This window comes from Protomyctophum bolini (assembly GCF_963924005.1).
Source record: "Protomyctophum bolini genome assembly, chromosome: 13".
Classification (NCBI taxonomy): domain Eukaryota; kingdom Metazoa; phylum Chordata; class Actinopteri; order Myctophiformes; family Myctophidae; genus Protomyctophum; species Protomyctophum bolini.
In genome coordinates, this window is record NC_137874.1 from 28742704 (window position 1) to 28769223 (window position 26520).

The 26520-nt window shown below is 40.7% G+C and overlaps 1 protein-coding gene across 2 annotated transcripts; it reads right to left on the reverse strand.

Moving 5' to 3' along the window:
* Positions 1 to 707: 707 nt before the first annotated feature.
* On the reverse strand, positions 708 to 25156 carry ammecr1 (AMMECR nuclear protein 1). 2 transcript variants are annotated; one of them, XM_080779570.1, is made up of 6 exons: positions 23477 to 25150; positions 16338 to 16448; positions 14538 to 14652; positions 10419 to 10509; positions 7734 to 7830; positions 708 to 7194 (listed from the first exon to the last, which is right to left on the reverse strand). In XM_080779570.1, the coding sequence occupies exons 1-6, from the start codon at positions 24010 to 24012 to the stop codon at positions 7080 to 7082; spliced, it is 1065 nt and encodes a 354-aa protein (XP_080635696.1). In that variant the 5' UTR covers positions 24013 to 25150; the 3' UTR covers positions 708 to 7079. The 2 variants fall into 2 exon arrangements, with proteins under 2 accessions (XP_080635696.1, XP_080635697.1); XM_080779571.1 differs by lacking the exon at positions 708 to 7194 and having other exon boundaries at positions 7743 to 8904; positions 23477 to 25156.
* Between the last annotated feature and the right edge of the window lie 1364 nt (positions 25157 to 26520).

Consider the following 26520-nt stretch of genomic DNA (forward strand, 5'->3'; position numbering starts at 1 on the left):
TATTATGGATCCCACCCAGACTGTACCCACCGCAGCTGAAGACAACCCCCCCCCCCCCCCCCCCCCCACGCTCAGAACCACTCTACTCTATGCTCAGAAGTCAGAACCCCTACTGCAAAGACGCACGCACACGCACACACGCACACACACACACACACACACACACACACAAACACACACACACACACACACACACACACACACACACACACACACACACACACACACACACGCTATAGTCTATTTATTTTATTTTTTATTGACTGACTGACGTTATCCGGCTGCATTGAAGGCCTAAATGACTCAACTTTTAACGTTTGATATTGTTTATGATTGTTTTAAAATCTTATTGATATGTATCTAGGCATACATTTATGAATTCAAATTTAACAAACAATATATATATTTTTTAAATATATGTTTTATATATGTTGGATTCAGATTAAACAAGCCATGGCAATTATAGGCCTGTAAGTATAAGGTACCCTGACCTCCTACATATAGCCAAGCTGAAAAGTACAATTTTAGTGTCATCTATACTCACCCTTATGCCATGTTTCAACTATCATGAGGGACAGATAATTCCAATCACAATAATGTACAGATTAAATTAAGTTGAGGAAAGTCAGTGCTGCCCCAGCAGCTTATAATATATCTTGCTAGGAGATATAGACAGAAAATAAAACAACACATTTTTCTCTTTACAGTTGGTTTTGTATTTTTTTATTGAATAAATGATTTTAAAAGGTAATAACAATGTTTTAAAACTACATTATCATCTTCACAGCCATCGCGTACATACTCACTGATAACCCATCTATATATTTTTCACCTTCCCCACACATTTGTTTCTTTTTAAAGTTTTCTTTTTCTTCATTTTTATTTTTTTAAATGTTTTTTGAGCCATACTATCGTAATAAATGCCCATTTTCAAGTCTCGTCACACTAACAGCAATTCAATGGGGAAGGAAGGGAAAGAGGATCTAACTCTATAGGGGGATTGTATTTTTAATTTCCCAGTTCGTATATTCCATCAACATTTTCATTGTTACTTTAGCAGAGAAAAAGAGAACCAAAAAAATGAAAAAATGAACAAATGAGGAAATAAAAGTTGGTATGAGGAGTTACACCAGGTAACCCTCCCAGCCCATTTAGTCACTGTAAGTATTTTTTTTCTCCCACTTTTGTACAGTGACATGTCTTATAACTCAGTGTCTCAAAGATTCAGAACATAGAAAAACACTAAAATAAATTTTAAACTAGATCCAAAATATTCTTTCGAAAAAGAATTCATTTCAATGTACAAAAAAGGTCATTTCTTTTTTTTCTTTTTTCCTTTTTTTTTAAATAAAAAGTTCCAAACACAAGTTTATTGTAGTTCTTATTTCCTTTGTCATTATCATAATTATTGACTTTTTTTTCTCCATATTATTATTCATCTATCAGTGCGATTGTATACCAGTGCAGCTACTGGGTCCAGAGTAAAGAAAACAGGCTTTTTCATCTTTAATGGCATAAAAAATAAGGACAAACCATCTTTTTTATATATAAAGTATAACTGCTGGTCTTTGGGGGGGGGGAAAAGAAAACATTTAGAAACCCATTAAGCTAGGAGGCACACCATGGGATTTTCTTCTTTAAAAAAAAAATATAGCAATAATAATAGTAACAAAACAACAAAACAATAACAAATCGCAACCATTTTTACCATCATTGATGGCAAGTAATGGCTTCAGACTACTCAATGAAAATTCATTGAAAAATATCTGGCTGCTTCATAAGTAAAGACAGGTGAGAAACGCACAAAAAAATAACAAAACAAAAACAGAGAAATAAAGAACATGTTGTCTTTTGCAGGGGTGTTTTTTGGAAGGACAGGAAGCCAAGTCTGAAGAGCAGCATTTGGGCATGGCGGTTGGCATCTTTGGTTAGGTCCAACATACAAAGTTAACATGAGCTTGTGCATTCCACAGAAGTACACGAATGACCACGCAAGGAATGCAGAGACTTGAACTCTAACCCTGGTATGGAACCAAAAGACAATGTGCTACAACAAACTAGAAATGCCTTTCCATAATATCCTATGAGGTATCAATGCTTGAAATGGTCACTACAAAACTAAGAGTCCATTCCGTGCAGTGTGTAGTTATTTTTACAACGCAAGGGGAGGCCCAAATTACACTGTGACCATCAAGTCTACCTTTTAGGGTGTGGGATGGAGGTGTGAAAGACGTTTCAGTGACCTCACAAATAATGTTGAATGACATTGTTTTGGGAAGGCTCTGAGCCAAAACTCAATGAAAGCCTTAAAGGGACACCTCACCCTTTTTGCAAAAAAATAAATATGTTAATGTCATTTAGAAGATTTAGAACACTTTCCAGGGGGTCTGTGTGTAATATGTGGTTTTAGATTATTTTAGCAGCGAGCCCAGTGTCTCTGATGTCATGGACACTGGGCTTACTTCCTTCCTGGACTACAATTCCCATAATGCTTTGGTGCACTGCTCCTCCTTGTGGATAGGGGGAGGGCTGTCTTACTGAGACAACATGTAGTCCAGAAAGTAAGTGAGTCCAGTGTCCATGACATCAGAGACACTTGGCTCACTGCTAAAATCTAAAATCACATATCACACACAATAAGACCGCCGGGAAAGTTTTCCAAATCTTCGTTAACGTCATTAACATTTAACATATTTCTTTGCAAAAAGGGTGAAGTTTCCCTTTATATGACCAAACCTTTCCAAAAATAACAAATTTTAGGCAAAACATATTTTGACAGCGGAGAGGAAATTGACATGAGCTACGATTTGGGAGCAGCATCCATGGGATAATACGTATTTTCGGAAGGCAACAATCACTTCCACTGATAATATTAATGACAGATGTATAAATAAGCAGGATATGAGTCTGGGCCACAGTATAGGGAGAAATAAAATGAGGGAGGATATTTGTGACTTTGTGTCCTTTCAAACCTGCAGGGGTGACTTGCACTGGTAGGGGAAAAACAACACCTGTTCAACAGATCTGCATATATCAAGGATATTTATTAAAGGTAACACATGTAGATTTTCTCTCAATACATCGCTGTCAGATGGTGAAAATCGTCTGCATGACATTCAATAGCCCCATGAGTTGCTCTGTCGGTATGGTTTGTCAACCTGTCCCCCCGCCCTTCATTTGATGGCTAAAATAACACCATGCACCTCTACTAGAGGGAGGGCTAGAGCATCCACATAATGGACCAAAGTGAATGAGGGAGGGGGGTAATGTTTATATCGGTGATAATTACATTCTTATTTTGCTAGTATTAGAATGCGTCATCACAGGTTATGACAGCAACATATTCATTAGAAAATCATACATGCAGCATCTTTAAGTATGATATGATCGATGAGTCCGCATGACCAGTCACTTATGCCGTGACCAACCCCACTTGAGGTCCAATAGCACCATATTTGTCTTTTTTTATTTTGACTTTTTTAATCTCTCTTATTGGCTAATAAGAGTGTCTAAGCCATAGATCAAGCATATCATGGATAAAAACCATAGGTCTCATACTCATATGTACATGCAAAAAAAATGCATTGCATGTGTATGTATACAAAGACTTATGTAAAAGAGAGCATGGTCAATTTGGTTTTGCAGCAGAATTTTTTAGGTTGTGCCGTATTTAATGGACCAGAAAATGAATGCGTGAACTTCTGTGAAGTCTGATATATACTTAGTTGAGTGCCAGTGTTGTGCAGTGAAAATAACCGATCTACAGGCTCACAACCTTGTAGATCTGGCATTTCCGGCACGTGACACCATTCTACAACGGAATATAAGGCATAACTGTTCCAAAATAAATTCCTAAATTCACATTGCTGAATTTACATTACTTACTCCTTCGCAAAAAATTGCCAAAAGTCAAGCCACTGGCCTAATAAACAGGATGCATGTCGGACTAATGCCCTGTCTGAATTACATGCGGTGCCCCAGTAAACACCCAATTTAATCGCACTATACAGGGCAACTTCTTGATCCCATCACCATAGTACGTGCTGGGGGGAGTGGGCTAAGATGTAAATGACTTAGGATCTCTCATGACAATTTTATTAATTTTTTTAACTGAAAGAAATTTAAAAAAACAATAGCACCAGTAGCTGGGCAATATGTGAGCATATAGGTAGGTTTAAACCATAACATGACAAATTCATTGGAACTTACTATGGAGGGCAAAAGTAAAACATGTTGGGTTGTGTATCACCCTGTGGGGGGAGAGTAGGTTGAGGTTAAGACAACAGCACAATATGAGATAGACTAAGCCAGGAACACTCACAGCACCATGTACTGGTCCATCATTTGTCAAATCATTCAGTTTAAGGCAACACAACTTAAGTTTGGATCATTTCAGGTTACTGTGGATGGAGTGCCAAAAGCCCTTGACATTTTGCATAAAGAAAAAAGAACCTATCGGTTAGTAAAGGCTGTTACAAAATGATGTCAGTCAAATACAGAGCGCCTCTCAAAAATTCCAGTCATCAGAACTAAAAGAAAAAAAATACCCCAACACAATGGATCACAACAATGATAATCCTCAAAGAGTAAAAACATTCAAGACACATGCTAGCCTAACTTGTGTGTAAATGTGACTTGTAACGAGGAATATTTGGGTGGGAAATGGCTTCTTTAGTCCTTACAAAGCCCTGACTTTAGATTTAGACCTTAACTGTAAACAGCCTGGCCCCTCGGAGAGATTCTATTCAAGCTAATTCAACTGTTTGTTTGCTCTAGTCTACGGCAGAGCAGCTGCCAAAACAGACCAACAGAAATAATACATCACAAAAATGTATGATGTAGAGACACAATGAGTAACTAACGGGTCCTCGTGAACAGCAGAGTACTCTAAAATCTGCTCTACAATTTGCTATTTTTTTAAAAGCACACGGTTCATGCAAGGCATGACAAAGACAAATGTAAATGTCAAATGGCATGTTGCTGAACGTGTCCTTCATGCATCAAGTGGTATGTTACCTCATAAGGGTAGACAAAGAAATAGCACAAATGTGGGTTAAGACCATCTTCAATCATAAAGGCCATTTTGCTCCATACTCGGTGAGCATGGCATAAAACAAAATGGCTGCCATGTGAATGTGGCCAATGCTCAGCTGTATTCAGAAATACAGATTATATGAAGAAGTGATTGCAGCTAATGGCTCCTGAATAATAAAGTGGCACTCATACAAGCCATTCAGTTCAACCACTAGATTCAATAAATATTCAGTGATGGCAGCCCAGCCTTGGCTTCAGACATCAGAAGACCTGGTATGTTAGATGACCAAATAAATGCGTTTGAAAGCAAACACTTCAAGCGAAACCAACCAAACATCTACTCTTAGAAAAGTGTGGATTAAAAAGAATATGGCTTTTAGTAGTTATCGCATGTCCCTGTCAATAGTCTCCTTGCCAGCAAACTCATTAACCAACATACACAGTAAATTAAGATGTAAGCATTCTTCAGCTGACTAAATCATTCCAATTTGTCGCAGCCAATGCTCTTCTAAATAAAAAATAGGCACCCCCGATAAACACACCCCTACCCCTTAAAGCTGGAGAATCAATCCATCTAGTCTACTTGACAGGATAATCAATAGGCCTGGCTCCCAAAATGTGAAAGCTTGTTCGAAAGGTTGCTACAACCTCGAACATACTTTCGAAATTTAGATGCTTAATGTTTTTTTATTTGAATCATTGCACAGCCACAGTGCGTGTATAGGTGGCGAGCGGAGTTGGCAAGTATTGTAACCGCTTTCAATATACTCGCACAATAATCTGCCTCTGGCTGTTTTGGCTAAATGGCCATAGCGATCTTTATAAATGTTTCAACTCTATGAAGAAACAAAGATAGCAGTGCAGCTTTATGATATATCGATGTGGAGAACATACCCTCTGCGAAGATAAAAATCTCAACGCAAAGATTGAGATTATTTATATATAAATATCTGCACAGAATATCTGACGCTTGGAGAGAGGGAAAAAAGGATTCAGGACAGTTCTATAAAATAAACCCATCAACGAGCTCCTGACAGGATCATCCTCATACAAAATGGCTTCCTTCACATTTGTACTCAATGGTGAAAGCGCTGGACAAAACAGTCAGAGTATAGCTGTGAGCTCTAGCCAAACAAACGCAGTTCAAGTTTTACAGGTTTCATCACATAACACCAGAACTACTCAGGGTGGGGGTAGGGGTTCCCAACAATTGCCATCGAAATATTTTGACAATATCCAATTCTTAATTTACTCTAACAGGTTCCAATGTCAGACAGACCAAACATCTAATTACACAGAAAAAAAAGCAAACACACGATTGTGAGCCAAAACAATAAAGACCACCAGGAAATACTGGCTGAGTAGCGTCACAACCCTACAACAATCTACAAATATGAGTATATAGATCCCAACATTTATTCCCCAACTATGATAATACAAGAGTTTACACAGCCAAACCAACCTTAACAGTCTATCTTTTCTGAGGAGACATGAAATAAAGAAGATACAGCCTATTAGAACTGCAGTTGCCTTGCTACATGGTATACATAAAGTCCGCCTGGCTATTATGATAAAGAAAACGAATAAGCATATAACCAGCCTAAATGTAGAGTAGCAAAGCCTAAACAATAAAAAAGCAAGACTAATCCACCTTAAGAGACTTCCTTCCATCCACAGAATCAAAAAACCTAATTAGGTTTACTGAAAAACTAATGTTTAGGAAAATCTTTTATTTGTTTAATTCTCAAAAAAATAAAACAAAAAATAAAAAACAATGAGGGGTTATAGATGGGTAAATATATGCTGCAAATGCTTAATTGCAGAAGAATAAAATGGGGGAAAATCATGATTTCTTGCCATAATCAATGTATGCTTGCTTCCTTGCCACCCGTTGCCATGTCAGCGTCTGCTAAGACAGTCAACATGGCAACGGAAACTATCATCATAAAATGGTACAGTAGTAGAAATAGCTAGACCAGGATGGGGCGGGTTCTCCTGGAAAAAGGTCCGAGGAGAGGTCCAATGATTGGTCATGCGGCTCGCTGTCAGGAATAATGGTTGTAGGGTGGTAGAGGGTGCCCAATGCCATTCTGGTAGTGATGATGCTGACGGTGGGTGATGTAATCTGCATAACCCATTGTCATCTTCTCGCTACGGTACCTAGCGGTGAGGAAGAGTCGTGAAAAGGCTAGTTATTCCCTTGTAGGGGTGCAACTGTTAAATCCAACTAATCGGTTATAAAATAATCGCTTTTCCTTTTTGGGGAAGGGATACATTTCTGCTAGGTAAAAATTAAGTCATTATTTCACCACCTGCTGATGTCTTTCCATTAATTCTGAGCTTTTTGCTTAAAGCGAAAATTACCCCAGGTTGTGAACCAGAAGTGAAAGCTAAAACGCTTGCTATGTTTTTCACCCTAAACATGTAACCACGATCAGCGTCGCTTTAGTTATAATTTTCATTAGAATCGGAATCTGGAAAAAGAATCCGAGATAAATCATTTGAAATAATGTAAAATGGAGGTGAATAGAGACTAATTTTTTCACTTCCGGTTCATTGCCTGTTTACTCGATCGCATAGCAACCCAGTGCATATGTAGCATACGACCGGGACCTAACTTAAACCACTGAAAAGAAAGAAAATCAGTTGTGCAGCTGGTGGGTTCCTAGCGTACATGTTTAGGGATGTCAAGATCTTACCTGGTTAACTTAATGGTCTTCCTGAAGTCATTTGTGATGGGAGCTTTGTAACCTCCCTTTCGTAGTAAGGAATCTATGGTCTGAATGTGGTCCCAACCTGTAGGAAAAGGGAATGAATCAATAACTAACAAATCACCCCAGGAGTTAAACATTTTCATGTGACGGACCCCCAAATTGATATGCATGCATTTGCCTGTGGATCCCCATTAGAAAACATTCCTATAAGATTTGAATTAAACATAGTCAAGATTATAGTTTGAGTGGTGCTAGCCACTTCTATAGACAGCAATGTGTGTCCCTATGTGTAGGTGTCCACGTATCCGTCCATCAAAGCACGGAAATAGCGTTTGTTGACCACCAAGTGTCACTGTTGCGCAGCCACACGCACGTGCGCCAGGGAGGAGAGCTTGTTTTAGTGCTGTACGATTAATCACACGATTTATCTAGTTAATTGCAAATAAGTCATCCATAATTCTGTTTACAATGTACCCTAGAGGGATATTATTTTTCAGATCTTTTATACCACTATTAACATGGGAGTGGAAAAATATGGTGGCTTTATGCAAAACCAAGTTAATTTTCTATTGGAAATCAATTGAAAACTCAAATAAACCATAATGGTACTGCATGGCTGCAGCAGATGGGTATATTATTGACACTTTATAAATGTGCAGACCTGTAAACCGGTACACTTACAGTATACTGTATGTTGGTTTGTTTACTGTTGAGTGAGAAAACAATGTTGCACATTAAAATAATCATCTGGGCCAAAATTATTTAGGGATCCACATGTTGAGAACCACTGTCCAAATGGCTAAAATAAATAAATATGCAATCAATTGTAATTCAAATAATGAATTAACATTACAGTGAGTTATTTGCAATTAAATGAGTTAACTCGGACAGCACCAAGTTTTTCCACATTTTTTCTACAAACTCACAACAAGACGCCTTGCGAACTTATAGATCGGCTGTTTTCGAATTAAGTGGTTAAACTGATTTTGATGCTATACCAATTCATTTTTCTGGGCATCCCCTGAAATCCCCTCAAGTAACCCTGGGTTCAAGGTTGTACTTTATTGTTACATCTTGTACACAGGTATATAAGAGTAAAACTTATTTTTGTTTGGCTTCCTTCAGACAAGGCAGCAGCATAGATAACAGCAAAGGGCTAGAATAGAGGGCAAGAAAGAGCAAACAGAGTAAAAAAAAAAAGAGTAACATATATGTGCATTTTTTCCCCTGTAGTAGCAAAGTTAGGTAAACCTTTGTGAACAGCTTCACAGTAGGTTATGTTCCATATATACAACAAATGTAGTTTAGAAAGTTGCAATTCGAGGCCATTGAATTTGAGCCACGGTCTGTTTACCATTTTTAGATGCTTTTACCTCCGATTCTAATTCCAGTTTCTGATTGTAATAAAACAGAGCTTTGTTTATGGTCAATCACTTGTTTTTCCTGTATCATCAAACCGAGCTTTGTTTATGGTCAATCACTTGTTTTTCCTGTATCATCATCTACAGTTGTAACCAACTGGTCGCTCGTGAGCGACATTGTCGATCTTCAAAGTCGTAACATTCGATCACAAACAGCTTTAATGTAAGTGATTATTTTCTTGTTAAAGAAAATATCCCATCAGTGGCTACGTTTACATGAAGGGTGATCATTCCGAATAAATACTTCCGAATAAAATACATCCGATGTAATGTTTTTTGCCGCGAGTTTACATGGGAAATGGTCATTCCGAATGAGTGTTTATATGGAGAAGTGATAGAAGACATGATACATGTTAATTCACGTGAAACTACGCCATCTGTTGGACACATAAAATATAGGCAGTTCATTCATTGTGACTGTCTCAACAATACAAACATGATATTACAGACGAAAGACGATACTTTGAAATCCCATCATTTCATTCCGCAGTAGCTTTGAGGCTGCTGGTTGGATAGGGGCGGCGCGGGCATATATGTTTAGTGTTTACCGTCTTTTTTTCCCCACCCGCTGCGGCTCCGCTTCTCCGCTGGGAAGGTAATCATCTCGTTTTTATTTGTAGGCCTACTAGTAGTACAGTAGGCCTACAAATAAAAACGAGGTGATTACCTACTACTATACTTTGTATCTACAGCACGGCCAGGGCACGCAACGCAACACTGATGATTATTATTGTATCGGGTCGCTCGTTATTTTTGAGAGAGAGAGACCGTTACACACACACACACACACACACACACACACACACACACACACACACACAGATCAGGGGTATCTCATCGGCTGCTGCTCCACGTTTTTTTTGTGGATTTCGGATCTGAAAAAAGGAACGAAATAACGCGCTCTATGTGCAAACTCCTCGGCGCCGACGGCGCGCCTTGGATATGAGCGCCTGGAGCATGCTCAGAAAGACCAGAATGAATTTACATCCGAAGCAGTGTATACATGAGTCAAATTTCTTTCAATCGCATTGAAAATCGGAGTAATCCGGCCAGTGACATCGGAATGGTTTTTAGATCGCATCGAGCGTTTTCATTCGGATGTAAGTTTTTGTAGGTGTTTACATAACAACGTTTAATAGGATTGAACTTCTATTCGGAATGAAAAGGGGATTTAACTGCTCATGTAAACGTAGCCATTGTTAACCACTTGATTACATTTCAGAAGTATACACATTACACACAATCTCACCTTGCTCCTTTGCAACCTCTGGTAGGTAGGTGGCGGTGCGCTTTGATCCTTTTTCATTGAAAAATTCTATCCTAATACCGTGAACACCCACCTGGAATGAAAGGATAGAAAACCAACAGTGGCCAGATATTAGAAACCTTGTGGCAATGTATTTAGTCCTTTACATAACATCAAATAAACTACACAAGTGCTTCACATGTTTTCTTTGTTATATCCTTACTCAGGTTTAGCACTATGGTATTTAAACAAATTACTCACCTATAGTATTCTTCTGAATTTACACTACACTGACACTGCACTTTACACTTGGTCGACAGAATCTCACCAAATGATTTCCACCCTCTACTCTAGTCTCAACAATAGGCTAATGGGACTAACTCTGCCAGCTGAAAATAGCCCACTCAGCAGTTCAGAAACGGCATTGTATCAACAATCAGAGTCTAAAAGGATGGCTGCTCCTTCTGACTTTACACAGTCTGATCAGAAAATCTAACTTTGTAAAACAGGGCTAGACCAGGAGCTGTTACTAGCTCTAGTTCCAAATTCTTTGTCATTTGAGATTACACATTGTAGTTATATTTCCATACTTCCAAATTTGGTGGTGATATTCTGAATGTAAATGGAAGTTATTGGATATTTTCACGTTCTGTGTTGCACTTTGTAGACGGTCCCACCATCTGCTGCCCATGGACATGGAGACTATTAAATAGTGAACGTGGAGGGTGGCTTTTTGGGCTTCAAAGCAAGTTGTAGTTTGTTCTTTATATAATCAGGTTAAGAATGAGATGTTTTGTGTGATTTAGGAATGTGGCGTTCCTGAGCTATTGAGCCAGCGTTGGTCATTGCATGTCTATGTATTTTGTCATTGTGTTGTTCCGACGGCACAGGATCCGTCTTCCCCTTCCGAGTGGTGGATTATAGTATTCATATGTTATGATCCAACAGATATAAAATTGCACAGTAATGTAACTGTTGCCAAGGCAGTTCCCCATCCGGGCGGACTTAAACCCTGTTGTTATTGCGTGCCAACGGTAGGCGGTTAAGAAAACGTCTCCATTTGGCCACCCTGAGTCCGAGACAGATAAGCATTCCGTTGTGATCATGCTGTTCAGTGTCACGCAGCCACGCTGGGTGCGCGCAGGGCTGTAACCATTCGTTGTCAGTGTCCAGGCTTTCAGCGTGCATGTAGCCCATGTGTATGGCACGGGAGGTGGTTGAGGAGGGGACGGACAGTGTGGTCGCGAAACAGCGCGTGTGTTCACGTTAACATGCCCCTGTCCAACTGTCAGAGCTGGCATTTCACTGGTGACACGTGATTTGCGTGGAGATGAGTCGTTTGACGCAAATTCATTTAATTAAGATGATTGTTAGATGTTTGGCGTGTGTAATGCAGGGCAGATTGAGGTTGGAGAAAGGCCTGCGTGGCGCTAGGTTCCGTGAGGCTGTCCGTGCGTTGTGGCGTTGTGAGGAGGCGCCCGAAGTGAGCAGCTGTCTTGCTCTAGTCTATGCTAAGGAAGTATTCTGAAAGACACCGGTCCTTAAATTTAGAATATAGCCCAACCCTTTGCTGAGGGTGGTGTATCTTCAGCAGAACTGTAAACTGCTGGCCAGCATCTGTTCATTTTCCCAAAAACCCCAGTATCCCCTGGCTGCCCAAACTTGTGCCTTGTCAGTAATAATTGTTTTGCGAGTTGTTCTGCTTAATCTACAAAGCTGACATGATGCATAGGTACAAAAGTAAAAAAAATAATAGGTTCTATTAATTAACACCAACACTTGCTTATGCCACCAAATGGAACAACCTTGAGAAAGTCTAGACTCTAGAAAATGCCTGCAAAATTACTTGTTAAAGCTACAATCCATACGTTTAATGGCCATTGTCTCCTCCTGACAGAGAGAGGTAATTGCAACAATGTCCAAACTACCATAGAGATGGCGGTGCATCTAGTGTCCATCTGATTCAAATCATTCTATTGACATTGACTCACTCTCACTGTATACATTTCTCAATGGAAGAGTAGGGAGACCTGCATCAAACCACTGCAGATTACATTAGTTACATCGACATCCACTACCATAAAGACTTAAAATAAATAACTGTGGACTTTTCAGAGGGAACTCAGTGACAGGTTGAGTATCTCAGCTGCATCCTGCCCACAATGTTCCAGGCAATACAGATAGCTAGCTAAGAGAAAAGCTAAGATCATTCAAGATTCATAAATCAAAGATGAGTATGTAACAATTCCACATTTAAAGTGACCGGACTGAAGTATTTTCCAATAATCAGGCATAAGTACTACGTATGGGATAGATTAGGAGGATAATATTTAAGCATAATTACAAGGTTTGTTATGAATGAAGGTCCTGGTCTATCTTTCTCGCATGATGCACACAGTTGCTCTATTATGTAATTAACTCATTTTACAATGATATTTATAACATTCAGTTAATTCATTTTGTTCACAATGAGGTAAGGACCGGTGATGAGTGACTGCTAACAATGGTTGCACCATGAGATAACAAGGGTTGCACCAAGACTAAGAGCCATCTTTTACTAATGGGTTTACACTACGTATAACATTGTAACATGAAGTAAGCCACTTCAGCCTTGCTCACACTAGATTTACATGTATTACACATCACTATACAATAGCCCCATATGGAACCTCTCCCTCCACTCATACTGTAGCTCTGAGATGAGGTCCCACCGGCTTACCATTCTGCCACGTTTCAGAGCCAGCGCATATTTTCCACTATTCCACTTTTCACTATTCCTTTTCCGCACATTGTATCCAAAAAGTAAAGGTCGGCCCCAAGACTCTCAGATCTTTTGTTGATTAGCGGACAAGAACATCTAAGTGACAGGTTGAAATTAGCGTTTAAATCGCTAATTTAGTCAACCAATTATATGTTTTTCAAGGTAGTTGTGGCTGTAGAGGCGTATTTCCTCACCTGGTCAGATGTTGAATTGGAATTTCAGAGTCTTTGGAATGACCCGGCCGGGGGTCGAACCCTGGTCTCCCAGTCTCAGGGTGGACACTCTAACAACAAGGCCACTGAGCTGGTCTCAGCATGACCCATGTTGTAAGAGTTCAATTAATAGCCTGGGCTTTATTTTAGACCACAATATTACTTAACCTTATTAAAATGAGGCTATAGAATAAGCTATGTGAATCCTTAATTTGATCTCGCAAGAGAGCATGACGGTGTTACTCAGCACCAACCACAGTGCAGAGAGACAGACAGAGAAAGACAAGTTTTACAGCAAACACAATTTTATGAAATAGTTCAAACGCAGGCCTTTTCTCATCTTTGGCCAATTATGAAAGGCCGAATACTCTTGCAGTGACATCACTTGAGTTTACCCATTTGACTGGCAAAGTGGATTGTGCTTTGATATACAAGGCCACTTCCTGCTAGCCTTGTCACATGTCCCAGGGAACTACAATCTCACCCAAAAAGGTATAAGGGTGAGATTGCCTTAAAGGCTCATACATAGTCTGGATTTTCGGTGGTTAGGTGACCACCGAACTACAACATGACGTCACGAGCCGCGGTGAAGAGCAAACCACCGCCACCGCTCCAGCCCTTCTCTCTGTTTTTACTCACCACCGCGCAACGTTATTTCAGCTCCGGTGGTCAGCTCACCACCGGAGCGGTGGTCACCTCCTCACCGAAAATCCAGACTATGAATAGGCCTTAAGGCTCATACATAGTCTGGATTTTCACCGAACTACAACATAACATGACGTCACGATCCGAGGTGAAGAGCAAACCACCGCCACCGCTCAAGCCCTTCTCTCTGTTTTTACTCACCACCGCTCAACGTTATTTCAGCTCACCACCGGAGAGGTGGTCACCTCACCACCGAAAATCCAGACTATGAATAGGCCTTTAATCGATGTTTTTGATGGTCCGCTTAAAAAGGTTGCACTTCTAATTGTGTGTTCCATTTTTATTGTCTAAAGCTGCATTCTATCTCCTTAATCTAAATCTGTTTTCTGATGTCTGTTACTCTGTTTATGATTTATTGAAAAGCACTTTTTTTTCTCGTGTTTAAGCAATGTTCTGAGACAGCACTTGGAACAGCAAAACTCCTCATCTGACAAGGTACCTTACCTCCCAGTCAAGGTAATCACCGACGTCTTCAAAGTTGGTGAGAAGAGACACTGAGCAGTAGAGGCGAGGCAGCTCATCCCTTGTCATGGGGGGGAAGCGGCTGTCTTTAAGGGCACTGTCAAATATCAAAGCATATGGCCACAAGTTAGGGCTGGGGAATAAATGAACATGCATTTGGGGGTGGGGCGGGAGGGGTGAGCAACCGACTGAATCCCAACGTGAAAATGCTGTTTTCACAACTTTATGCATGTCTTGTTACAAGAATGTGATGTAATACATATGCCTACACATTTTTAAATGCTACAAAGGAAAAGCCAACAACTGCAGGGCCTGTTATCATTAATCATCAAAGATTGTTTCCTGTGCGCTGTGATGCATTCCAAATGCCACATTGTGGTCAAACCAATGATACCTCTGCTTGCAGCCTCTAAATGAAGAAACGAGAGAATAACACAGAAAACCTGGTACAGGGCGTGGCTATCAAATGATCCATGATATCGAAACCAATGTGTGTAAATGACTTGATTTACATGACACCATGGCTATAACATTGTGCATAACACACACTTATTTGGTTAGTCAGATAGGTCAAGGGATATGTATGACTAGGAGATTAAAATGAAGGGCCAAACCTTTATAGAGGATATAGAGTTAAATTTGTTACGCGGGAGAAAGGAAAAAAAAGGTATAGCATTGTGCAGAGCGAGAAGGAATACTCAACTGATGTCTTTTTCCACCAATAATTCTAGGTGGAAAGAACACTTGCTCTTTTACAACTGGTCATTAGATTACAAGATATTTTGCATGCAAAGTTTACATTTTAAAGCATTTTTTGCTTCATTTCGGATAGTGTAGACACTAGACAGAAAGGAAACCAAGGTGCATGCGTGCGAGCGAGCGAGAGACACATGCAAGACCAAAGTGAAGTTGGATTCAAACCCAGGTCCTCTCACAAGGAGCATATGGTCTGTGCACTCGCTGGCACCAGGCCATTTTATTTTAAAATGTCTCGTGTGCAAGTGAAAATGTTGGCCTAATGGGTCACCTAAATCAGTAAAGTTCATTCTGGGGGCATGAAGATGCACAGCAAATTCCATTGCAATTTAGATATGCTGTGGAGCATTGATCTGGTGGACGGATAGACGGACCGACCTTGCTATCCTTAAAGCTGGGGAAAAAATTATCACATGCTATGCAATATTCTGCAACAATTCTTAACTTGTTCAGTTAAAAATGTATATCCAGTCTAAACACTGCCATTCATGAGCAGTGAGCAAAAAGGTTGTATCATAAGGTTTGATTTAGAGATGGGCAATTATTCGGTCATTAAAATGCAATATCGGTATCAAACTGAAATAAATAATATATAATAACAGTGTTATCTGGGGAAGATTTCAAAAGAGTTAACATTTTCAAATAAATATACTACATTCAAGCTGTTTATGTTGTGATATGGGCCAATATTTCAATAACTGTGCATCCCTAGTTTTGGAATAAAGAGGCATTGCTTTTTTCAAGCATTTTCTCAGAATAGACAAAATTATTATAATTAATACAGAATGAGATCATATCGACATCGGTTATCGACCAACAGCAATTAATTAGATCGGATATAAATATCGGCCAAAATGTCTCATCTGTACATCCCTAGTTTGATTATGGGTAACATTTATCCCTAATCATGGTCAATGAAATATGGCGATACAAGGTTTCTGCCCAACAGCAACAATATTTAACTGCACTCTATGAGAGTACCTAAGATCAGACAGATAAGATCTGACTGCATTTTAGTAACCTTACCTGGTAAGGGTGTATTCCCTGAGTCCTGAGTGCAGGTTCATGGCAGAAAATGTACCTATACAACCCCTCAACCGCTTGTCTCTGCCTATTTTCCATGTGACAAACAGTGGGCTGAAAAGAAAAGACAGATATTATATGACATATCATAGGGAAGCTTTCCTTTACAATTTTTGAGTGGTGCTAGCGCACACACCACGTGCGCGCGCACACACACACACACACACACACACACACACTTCTAGTCATTTTCACTAGTTGACTAGTTGTTTAACTACCTATTATGTAAAAAAGGGGGAAAAAAGATTAGCGACTTTACCACACACAGACACACACACACACACACACACACACACACACACACACACACAAAAGTAGTCTAAGGGTTTGGTTGGTATCTGCATTGAGACAGGTTTCATAATTCATATACACCAAAAGCATAATTTCATTTGACTCAGTGGAAGTATACACATTATAAGCACCCTACTTGTTCACAGCCACCTATTTTGGTAGGGACCTGACAGATTATTGTTATATGGATCAATCTTATGTCTTGGCCTTAAACTGAGAAATGTACTTTTCAATGTTGCATAACCTTCAGTCTACCTTATGTTACTTTCAATTCAAGGCCAACGTTGCCAATTTGTAAATCTGAATTCTATCATTTTCGGGGCACAGGTGAAAATCTGATGTAGCACTCTCCAATACATTCTGTATTTTTTGGGGGGGGTTGTAACCCATCTTTTCACCCAGGGGCCAATGTACACTCCAAAACCTGGGACAGTGAACTGAGCTCATGCTTCTTTCAATGCATGAGGAGTGAGCAGGCCATTTCTTTTCACCTGACAGGAGGGGGGTTCCCCCGGTAGGATGTAGCGGGTGGAAGGAACATGTTATTGCAACCAGATCCTATTCCCTCCATCAGGCGCCCCGATTGACCAGATGGAGGCAGTATAGAGACCAGGATTACTGCATGTTTTTTGTGAGGGCCCACTACCTACCCTAGGGGACATGGGGACAACATGCTAACTCCACACAGAAAAGCCCATTCGCCAAACCCACCTAGGCTATGGGCGCTGATGGCACGGAGCGGAGGAGAGAAGACAGCCCCAGCATCCCTGGCGGGAATCGAACCAGGACCTTCTAGCTGTGAGGCGACAGTGTTACCAACCGCAACACCGTACATTCTGTATGTTGCTAGCTTGCTGTGAAGTACTTTAGTACGTACTGGCTGGCAGAGATTTTCCATGGCCTTTGACAGCAAGCACTTTAGGAAGTGACATCAGATTTTCACAACCTCCCCAAAGTAGAATGATAGCATTCAGGAATTTCAGGTTACATAGCTGCAAATTTGCTCTTTAAATCTAATTACTTCCTGCTCACAATTCAAACACCGGAAAGCCACATACATTTTTAATAGTGCTGAGTCACATTGGATGTGAAGTTGAAAGTGGTAATATGTTGTTTTATCTATTCAGGACATTAATTACCCAAACATTTGGATTAGAGGTGGGACATAAAATTGATACGGCGTCGTACTTCCTCTTGCGACACATCGATACACTGGCACCATGTGTGGATATTTGATTACAACACGAAGGGGCTATATAACATGGATTCCCCGGTGTGTAAACTCTCGGCACAAGACTACTGCAGGAGTCCCACCATAAATACTTACCAGCCTCTCAATTTGAAGAGGATGGAGTACCATATAGCCTATCAAACAGGGAAGTGAGGGAACTGCATTTAATCTGAGTCAACCCCTGAGTCAACACCAGCTCACTGGCTGGCAAAGATTAATTACAAATCTTGAAATCTCCTTTCCATTTCCTTGCATCTCCGTTCTTCATGCCCTCTCATCAAAACATAGCTCTGCACTCCATAGAGTAGTAAGGCTAAGGATATGATTTGTATGATATTAAAAGATAATCAATGTTGAACGGAACACAAGGCTGTAATATTTATTGCGCAAAGCACAGACAGACTTTAAAGGAGCCATTATTTGAATAGAGGAAACATTTGTTAACTCCTCCATTGTAATGTTAACCTTTTGGCATTTTAAAAAGTAGAGGTTGCACACACCAAGAAATACATTTAAACTGTTTATCGGGACAAACGTTTCGGCTAACAGCCTTCTTCAGTGTGGTATTTAAAACCTTTGGCATTTAAAATCCCAACCTAAGTTTCATGCTCTCTGAGCTCTCATGTAACTACCTGTCTAATCTATATAATTTTGGGATGGTTTACAATTTACATGCACTTTGGGAGTTCAATTTTATTTCAGGATGGTTCATTGTTTAATCATGCACCATTTGCCAGTTTGTGACACATTAATATTATATGCTTTTATGTTCATTCTGTGTGTCAATAAAGGTTTTTTTTTCCTTTTTATGGGTATTCTGTCTCCTTCAGTTACACATATATTGTTATGTATACCATAGATTGATTCAATTAGATTTTTTTTTAATTGATTAAAACAAACACACTAAATGAAATATAGTATTTAAGACGTATTAAGACCTACACACATGTGAGCTTGTGGGTCTGATATTTCTTAAATATTTGTTTATGACATTCCCAAATTATTGATGGCAGTTCGAAAAGTTAAATAATGTATTTATTCATAATTTATTTGACTTGATAAAACATTTTTATTGTAGTTTGAAATGTTTTTCTTTGTCAAAAATGTAATTGCAGTTAGGCTCGGTCCCAGACTTATCTGCGAAGAGAAAAGCCTGGCCACAAGCTACGGCAGAGATTGCATGGCCGGAAGTGTCGGGCCGGAACATGCGTCAGATGTATTTCCCCCGGATATGCTATTTTTCGACCAATCACAACATTCACAGAGAATGTAAACAGATTTGTAAAGCGTCAAACATAATTTCCTTGAGCAGTACATCCGCTAAAATCCCACTACTTCTGCCAAATTACAGCAATGCACTCTACAGCATAGGTCTTGCCCAGTGTGCTCCACAGTCCACATGGACCACATGGACCGTTAAAATCTACAAAATAAAAGCAATGAATCTTTTTCTTTTTAATACGAAGAAGTGGGTGTTAGAAAACACACCTTTCCTATAAACGGTTACAGAATTATTACACGCTTACAGAAGATTGATACAAGAATGTAAATCATTCACTATACTTGGTGGTATAGCGTGGTTTCCCACCCCCGACTTTGGTCATGCAAATGAGCTGAAATCTATATAGGTTAGACTTAATAGGTGCAGTATTGCAACTCTCCCCCAATCTCCATTTCATATTGAAAGGTCAAGAGGCACACATATCTGGTAGAAGCTGTACAAAGCAAGCCACAGAGGAATTGAAATGTGCTTTATAAACTGACTGTAATTAGTATGCAAGTGTACAAATAACTATAATGGAAAATTGCAACAGCTTGTTCAGTCAGTGCGTCAATAATTTGTAATATCCGTAAAGTATACCATTTCATTTCATTTGAATGAAAGTCCAAGTTCCAACAGTGACATGTGTAGTCACTGTAGTGTATGTAAACTAGTGGTGCATTCAATTAATCGATATGGCAATATGAATATATCGATAAAAAAGCCAGACAATAGGTGAATCGATCGAGAGACTGCTGTATCTATACGGCAATAAATGCAACAAATTATCTGGGTGACGCAGTGTTGACAAATGTACCTCTGTTTAACGTTATCAAAGCCCCCCTTGCAAGTTGCAATGCACTCCCTTCCCCGACCCCTCGTTAGGATATTTAGACATTTTATTTTAATTTAAAGATCTCACAGGCCTGAAAGTGTTTTATTGTATTTGTGCAACATGGTCATTATTTTGAATAAATGTATAATCGATATGTATCTGTATCATGATACATATCTATTGTGAGATTGAAAGCAATATCCACCACTAATGTAAACTAACAGATGAACATGACATTTCAAAGTGTTGCGCTCTGGGTGCACTGAGTGCACACCGACAGGCCGCTCAGAGGAAAGCGCCGGGTTGTCCCGTGCATCTGAACAATGACCAAAGGTAGTCATCATTGCAAATGCAATGGTTGCATCTTTTTGGTACTCTAGACCAGTGTTTCCCAACCTTTTTTGTCCCAGGGAACACTTTTCATAGCCCTAAAATCTCGGGGAACACCTAGGGGGGGGGGGGGGGGGGGTATATATATATATATATATATATACATATATATATATATATATATATATATATATATATATATATATATATTAAATATATAGTAAAAGTAAATATACTTTTAAAAACACACATGACAGCACTCATCAAATAACTTCAAAGAGAAAGAAAAGGACAGAGACAGAGCCTCAGTTAAAAAAAAATGCTCATATGAAATGTGAAATGCCACCTAATCCTTTTCCTTTCTTTATTATGAGCCAACTTGTGAATGCTGCATGCTTTTATTGTGAAGGGTCTCACTGTCTCAGTTCTCACAGCCTGCTTATTTCCACGTGCTGAAAATAGCTGATCGACAAGCTCACAACGCGTTGCGTCCGCAACGCGCTGTGAGCTTGTAGATCAGCCATTTTCAGCATGCAAGCATAACACGTGTACGACGAAGAATAAATCAGGCATCGCTGCGCTTCTGTGAAGGGAGGGAGATATATTTTGTTGGCCGAACGGCGATCATGTTTGGACATCTATGGAAAGCTATTTTGGACAGCTATTTTTCGTGGCACATTATGTTTAATCACAACAACGTCACGTTTACTTTACCTCCTCAGTGTTTGGGTCGGGACTGTGTGTGTCTGCCGTCTACGTGCATAATATGCCGCGCTCCAGTCTTTCTGGAGGGAGCGAAATGTAGCGTCTTCTGCATGCATCTAAGCATTAACATTTCAATGGCCGAGGGTCGTTAGAGTCTATTGTTCCGTGTTGTAGTTATCGCATGTCTAATGGTTAGACGTGTGACAACAACGACGCAACAATAGGAAGCCTGCAGCTCAATAGCTTTTGCTTTCGGGGGAGGGATAGTGTTAATTTAGTTAAAATCAGGCGGAACACTTGGAGACATCAAGAGGAGCACCATAGCTCCGCGTAGCACAGGTTGGGAAACACTGCTCTAGACCACTGGTTCTCAACCTGTGGATTGGGGGGGTCCCCAGATGACAGTGATGTGACAATTTAAGGACTTTTTAATACCTAGATGGTGGACTACATGTTGTCTCAGTAAGACAGCCCTCCCCCTATCCACAAGGAGGAGCAGTGCACCAAAGTATTATGGTAATTGTAGTCCAGGCAGGAAGTGAGCCCAGTGTCCATGACATCATGGACACTTGGAAATACTAAAATATCTAAAAACACATATTTGCCCACATAAAAACCCCAGGAAAGAATCAAACATCATTAATAAGATCTGGTTACAAAAGGGGTGAAGTGGCCCTTTAATGTAGACTATGCTGATTTTTTTTTACCAGTAGAGGCACCATTGAGTTATATAGAGCTTTGCACACTTGCAACTAGTAAAACTGGTAAAACTGGTATACAAAAAACTAACTGTCGAGTATTTCAGGAATTTACATTTGCAATATTTACAAGTATTATCATCAAGTGTTTATATTATCATTAAGTGTTTATAAATATTGCAAATGTTATATCCTTTTAACACTTAAATGGCGCACACACAAAAAATGCCCAACTGTCCCACCCTGACAGTCGTTGGACGGCTGGGCCCCCGGTTGAAAAAGAAAAAACATTGTTCAAACACAACGATGTTTAAACAAACAACTTTATATACCAGTACATCTGGTGACCCTTTACATGTCTAGACAAAAATGACACATGAACAAAATAAGTATGCTAAATACTAGGTAAAAACTGGAAAAGCGTCTTTATTTTTTCCAGTTGAAAAATATAGCCAACATATATTTTGTATCGCGAAAGTCTCGTGTGTGACCAAGTAAAAATTGGCCTCGTGATGATTGACGGTCACAAAATGCTCATTTATAACTGACATGTTAATTATACCTATGTATGTAGTGATGACATCCAAGACATGGTCTCACAGCTACTTCTAGTCTAACTCAGCATGTGAACAACATTGTGAACAAGATATCAATTGTTTTTCAACTAAATGGTCTTTAACACAAGTTTACACTGTGTCCATGATCTGGTGGTCCTTGGCTGAGGTTAGCATGCAACTAACCATGGCTAAAGTTAGCAATCTACCATGTTTCTTTGTTAGTTGAAGCCGAACCATATTTGTTACTGTTCAGCCACAACTCCACTGTGAGGTAACTTGACCACTGAAATGGGCACACAATTTGTGGATGTGCACAGTGGCACACATGGCCGTCCATTTGGATCAAAGACACTTTATTGGTAAATTAATTAAGTTAACCAGCTCAACATCGTGTCCTATTTTTTCTCAACATAGCTAACAAAGCTAACCCCTTAGCAGGGTGGTACATACAGTTAATTTACCGGAGGGGTATATTTTTTGACTGTCATTCAGTAACGTACGCATTGTACTCTTGAATGCTTCTTAAATGACTCAAATAATGTTCTTGTCGGTGTACTGCCGTTTTGATTTGAAGATATTCAAGATAATCATCGCCCTTCCGCTCTCCTATTAGAGTAGCTCGTGGCTAACTAGCTAGCTAACATTAGCCTTAGCCGTGCTGTGCCGTTTAATAACGTTAGCTAATTGAAACCAGGCTCAAGTGGCTAGCATTACATTAGCTGGCTACAAAGGACTTAAGGGTAATGTGTATTTGCTCCAGAAACCTCTCATGTTAATTGCGGATGAACAGGGCAGCTTTTCAAAAATCCTGTTCAGACCGAAACATTAGATCTGATGCACAGAGGAGGTTCGGAAGGCCAGTGGTATTAATGTTAACAGTTAGCCAATAGCCATGCAGCCAGTCATGTCCACAAGGCCCTACTTTGCAACTTGGGATGAATATAAGTGTTGTCCACTTCAACCTTATTTGTTATCCCAATCAAAAATCTAATAACATGCATTTTCTTCACACAGTTCTCCCCTCATTGCATTTCAAGGGGGAAACTTATGGGGAACTTGTCAGCGTGTCACGAGACACAACAATGGTTGTACCGGGTGGTTTGAACAACAAAAGCATCACCCAGCAGGTCTGACATGCAAACCAAAACAAACAAACAAAAAGAGACAAACTCACTAGGGATCGTTTGTAAACCTGGGTGTTCTGGGAGGTTGGTATCCGTACAGATGGCAATAAAGCACGTCGAAGCAGAAGCAGCACATCTCCGCCGAGACGACCATCTTCCTGCCTCCTCCGCCGCTTCCCGAGCCGGGTCCTCCCGGGCTCAGATTCGGGGAGAGGCCGATGGATGAGTTGTAGCCGGCCGGGTGGACAGGCGGAGACAACGCGTTTGTGCTGCCGCTGCTGCTGCTGCCACCGCCGCCGCTAACGTTAACGTTCCCCCCCGGTCCCCCCAGGCCGTTCACCGCCCTGCCGCTGCCGCTCACGTTCCCTGCCGCCGCGACGGTCGTGGAGGAACCAATCCCCAAGTCCGATCCACAATGTCCGGTTCCTGCCACCCCGCTTCCCGCCCCCCCGCCGCCGACCACCCCGCCACCGCCGCCGGGACCCCCCGACCCCCCGGGGGATCCCGACAGCTTCTGCTTCTTCACCCCGCAGCACCCGGCCGCCATCTTGGAACAATCTGCACCGACACACCGCTTCCGACCCATCACCGTCACCGCGGGAGGGAACGGCGGTGGGGTGGAGGAGGGGGTGGTGGGTGGAGGAGGTGGGGGGACGCCGCCGCCGACCACACGTACAAATTCCACTGCGTTGAGACGTACGACGGACTATACTCCACTTTCACTGTTTAATGTCGGTCGACGAAATAACCCGACGTGACAAGAGACTGCAATGTCACCCTAACAGTTGCCTTTAAAAAGGAAACTGCGTGCCTTCACGCACTAAAATCCATAGCCGATTAGCCTTTATGATACTAGACAACCAGACAGTCCAGCTTCTTTTAGACCACCACGATGGTTTAATGGATCCCAAACACGTCCACGCCAAAAAAAATATTTAGAACCCCCTTTCTTCGTGACACGAGTCCCCTCCGATGCAGTAGGGTTTCTAGCAGCTTATAAACCGTCCACAAGTTCAGGCACCTCACGATCCAACAAGGCCGCAGACAGACAGATCAACTATGGCCAGGCAGTCCAGATGTGAGAGCAGTACTGGACCAGGCTGCAGCACACACCGCTTTGTGTGGGAGCCGGGAGCTGGAGTACGCAGGACCCATAAGCTTCAGCACGAATAGCGCACAATGCATCGGACAATGGAGCTTATTCTTATTATAACACCAGTTGTTTACTACTTTCTGGCGAACTTCTGTTTAGAGACGACCAGGCCCAGTATGTTGGAATTCCAGGCGCAGCCGGGATAGAAGCGCAGCAGAGTAAAATGGCATCTGACAATGCAGGTTCGGCTTGACATAATGAAAAGCGTCAGCGTCGCCCCAGTCATCATCTCAGTTAACATTAACCACCCATAATAAACAACCGCTTCACTTTAATGCACCTTGCATTCATGTCTGATCTTGGACCAGCTTGGTTGTTAAAAATCTCTCAATACCACCCCGCGTCAAATACAGGAGAAGTGGAAGTTTTCTGTTGGTTTTGTTTGGAGGTTGTTGTCATCCGTTTATTGGGATACATAACAGACGAGGATTCTATTCCATCATCCGTCAGAAATGATCCGCCGGGTTTGTTTGGCACAACCCTCGTTCCGCAGCCGTGCTCAGTATTGCTGCCTGGAAAAGCCCTGTAATCATTCTGTAGGCGCACAGTCAGGCATAGCTCCCGTCCCCTTTCCACGCCGAATTGCGATTCGGGAAGTATCTTGCGCCCGATCTCTACACATAATGCGTAGACGTAGACGTACGAGGGGACTGAGTGTTGTCAAATGTGTACCCAGAAAGAAACTTTACATGCGCATGACGATCATAGGCATAAATTATGTTTGTTTCCTTTACAGCATATAGTGATTCTCAACCTTTTTAATTTCAGGGACAGGGACCTCCATATTCCAATTTGATATGCATTAGGTGGTGACGGTCACATGGAGCTTAAAATAAAATTGGACCCCAATTTAGTGAATCTAGCCTACAGTAGCTTAGTAGATCAGTGTACACATTTTGGTTCATTAAAAAAATCACACACAAAGGGTGGGGTGCTCTTATCATCGTACATCATCATGACATAACATTATGTCGATTTGCTCAGACTAAATTCTCCATTCATTGCCAATGGGAATTTAATAGGACAAAAATATATGACGTAAATTCTCCATTCATTGTCAATGGGAATTTTATTTTATTATTATTTTTATTCCAGTACTTAAGTTAAGAGTTGAATAAAATTACATTATTTTACTCTAGTAGTTACTAGTTAGGTCTACCATGGTCATATATTGGCCTAATGTTGTGGTTCATCTTTGTACCAGGGCTGCCAACACTCAGGAATCTCCTGCATTTCAACTGGATGTGGTATTTAAGTCACAAAATTGACCAGAACATGCAGGAACTTACATCTACTATACCGGTATGTTAAAACGTTTCTGGGGGAGGACCCCAGTTGTCCCACTTGGGGGAGGTGCATGCAACCATGAGCTGATCACTTAAATGGGTCATACATTGCTTCAGTCAGAATTTGGATGGGCCTTTAATGGCTCTGATTACATAGGCCTGCTCTTATGCAACACAGCATTGGTAATGGTATAACATTTAATATAGGTCTAACTTTAGTTTTGGCTCAGCCGTGGGGTCATTCAAGTCATTGGTATTGGCTGTTCTATTTTTGAGGGGCACTTAATAGCCCCTCCTACTGTATCCAGATTTTGGTGTCTGTCCACAAACTTTGTCCTACACAAATGTGAAATTCCCATTGACAATGAATGGATAATTTTACGTCATAGTGTCTGAGCAAATATAGACATAGTGTCTATTTCCCTTCATGATGATGTACGTCTAAAGCGCCCCTCACTTCACACTGTTTCCATAACTGCACAAATTATTGCACATAACATGAGTAGCTGTTATAATAACATAATAACATAACATGAGTAGCTCTTTGCCTGCCTGCCTGCCTGCCTGTCTGTCTGTCTGTCTGTCTGTCTGTCTGTCTGTCTGTCTGTCTGTCTGTCCATGAGTAGTTATTTGTCTGTCTGTCAATGAGTAGCTG